This window comes from Theropithecus gelada, chromosome 10, assembly GCF_003255815.1.
Source record: "Theropithecus gelada isolate Dixy chromosome 10, Tgel_1.0, whole genome shotgun sequence".
Classification (NCBI taxonomy): domain Eukaryota; kingdom Metazoa; phylum Chordata; class Mammalia; order Primates; family Cercopithecidae; genus Theropithecus; species Theropithecus gelada.
Window position 1 is genome coordinate 14919815 of NC_037678.1, and position 2690 is coordinate 14922504.

The 2690-nt window shown below is 50.6% G+C and overlaps 1 protein-coding gene across 1 annotated transcript in view; it reads left to right on the plus strand.

Annotated features, from left to right (window-relative positions):
- Positions 1-326: 326 nt before the first annotated feature.
- The window catches only part of MB (myoglobin), a 26256-nt gene continuing 23892 nt past the window's right edge, over positions 327-2690 (plus strand). The window contains exons 1-2 of the mRNA XM_025398154.1: positions 327-412; positions 1062-1169. Of these exons, the coding sequence (XP_025253939.1) occupies positions 1142-1169 (28 nt within the window). The 5' untranslated portion in view covers positions 327-412; positions 1062-1141. The remainder of the gene's footprint in view (positions 413-1061; positions 1170-2690) is intronic.

A 2690-nucleotide genomic window follows, 5' to 3' on the forward strand; every position in this document is an offset into this window, starting at 1 on the left:
GATTTAAGAACAAATCCAGTGACAGTGTCCTTAAAAGAGACAGAAAAGGAGAGCACACAGAGACACACAGGGAGGAGGGCCATGTGAAGATGGGGGCAGAGCCTGAAGCAAGGCAGCTGCAAGCCAAGAATTGCCAGCAGTCACCAAACACTAAGGAAGGCTTGGAAAGCGTTCTCCCTTGGAGCCCCCAGCAGGGCCAACCCTACCATACCTTGATTTCAGACTTTCGGCTTCCACACCTACGAGAAAATAAATCTCTGTTGTTCTAAGCCATGAAGCTGCGGTCCTTTGTTACAGCGGCCCTGGTCAACTAATGCACTATCTCTGAGAGCATTGATGGGGTCAGGAAGCCTCCTGTCGGGTAGAGGAGCAACTAAGATACTGAACTTGGTCCCCACCCTGAGGCTCACAGGTGAGTGGAGAAGCCAAAACCTGCCCAAAATCACTGCATTTCCAGCTCCAGCGTGATGCACCTTCTGCACCTAACCCCAGGCTTCCTAGGCTGGAGTAGGCTCTCAGTCTTGGGGAGTGGCCCGGCTGCCTTAGGGTGGGGTGGGAGGATGGAAACTCAAACATAGGGAAGGATGAGCCCCTCAGGAACTGCAGGGGACAGAGCAGGATGGGTGGGATGTGAGCTCTGGCAGGGCCACCCCCAGGAAGCTAGGATCTCCCACTGGGACAGGGAGCCAGGGTTAAGATTCCATCTGAGCCAGCATCTTTTCTAGGGACTACGTTGGCTCTGCAGAGGGGCCTCTGGACTTTAGGGGTTTCAGCTCGGGGGGTGCCCTGGTGAGAGCAAGGGCTGCTGAGAGCAAAGCCTAGCCCCATGCAAAGTGCTTTGCAGGACTCAGAGGAGGGAATTAAGAACCCTTGGGAACAAGGAGCCACACAGACCAGTCAGGTGAGGTCGCAGCAGGGTCGTCAGAGTCTCTGGTTCTTCACCTGAAAATGCACATAGCAAACCTTGCCTTTATGAAACGAAATGAGCTGCTGTGTGCATAAAGCGATTACTGTACCATTTGGCCGAAGCTTTGTTATCAAAAACATTGCTTTCCTTACAGGCTTGAATTGCACCTGAGTTCCAAAGGAGAAGCTGACATTCCTTCCTTCCAGAACATATGCCCAGTGTCTTCAACTTGAGATGGAGCTGGGATGCCAATTCTGCAAACGTGGGCTTTGGGCTTGGACAAGCCTAGGTTTGCATCCCAGCTCTGCCCTTTGCTGTGACTGTGGCCCTGGGAAAAATGAGCTTCTCTGAACTTTCCTGATGGCACTCATGAGTGGGAGACAGTATCATGTCCGGGTGTGATCATGCACGCTGCACATAGTAGGTGTTTAATGATGTTTCTGAATAACAAATGATTTAAAATAAAGGCAGCTGTGCGAAGCAGTGAGAACTGATAGTAAATGTGGCAGTAAAAGATAGTAAAAGATAGCAGGCAGCTGGGAGGGAGGGAAGAGGGTCTGCTTTTTGAGGGGTAATCAGGGAAGCTATATTAGCAGGAATTTTTTCTTTTTTTCACTCTTGTTGCCCAGGCTGGAGTGCAATGGTGTGATCTCAGCTCACTGCAACCTCCGCCTCCCGGGTTCAAGCAATTCTCCCGCCTCAGCTTCCTGAGTAGCCGGGATTACAGGCATGCGCCATCACACCCGGCTAATTTTGTATTTTTAGTGGAGACAAGGGTTCTCCATGTTGGTCAGGCTGGTCTTGAACTCCCAACCTCAGGTGATCTGCCTGCCTTGGCCTCCCAAAGTGCTAGGATTACAGGTGTGAGCCACACGCCCAGCCGCTAGGAATGTTTTGATTGCAAATGACAGAAATCACTTTTGGCTCGTGGAATGTGACAGTATCTTGAATGAGCAAGACATACTTTTACCTCAGGGCCTTTCTTTCTATTTGCTGTTCCCTCTGTTGAAATGCTTTCTCCAGCACCCCCCAAGGTATTTCTGTAGTTCTGTCCTTTATCTCTTTGAATCTTTATCAAATATCTCCTTTATCTCACTGAATCTTTATCAAATCTTTATCAAACACATTTAAATTAAATTTTAAAGTACATTTTAAGCCAGACGTAGTGGCTCACTCCTGTAATCTTAGCACTTTGAGAGGTCTGAGGCAGCTGGATTACTGGAGCACAGGAGTTAAAATTCAGCCTGGGCAACATGGTGAAACCCCGTCTCTATAAAAAATACAAAAATTAGCTGGGCGTTTCCTCTCCTGTAAAGCGGGTAATAACGGGTATCTACCTCCTAGGGTTGTTGTAAGGATTTCATGAGTGCACAACCTGGCTGGTAGCAAACCTGGAGAGAGGATGGATCGTTACACAAGCGGGGTGCTGGGTAGCCCCAAAGTCCTTAGAACCCACCCGGCCCACCCCACCCCAACACACGAGGTTCAAAGGTCAGCCAGGAGACCAGTGAGTGAATGCAGGGATCCCACCTCGACTCACTCCTCTGTCTCTTCCTCCCGCTCTTCCCTCCTCCCAGGACCTGAAGGGCTTTCTGTCCCTTCCTTGAGGGTCTGCAAGGACTCTCCCCACCTTATATCCTGCCCTTTCCAAGGGATCATTTGCCCTCCTGACTCTCCTTGAGCTATAATGACGGAATAGTGGCAAGGGTGTGAGGTGTGGTGGGGGTGGGGATGGGAGTGGGGGGTGAAGAGGTGGGGAGTGGGGGTGGGGTAAGGAGGTGGG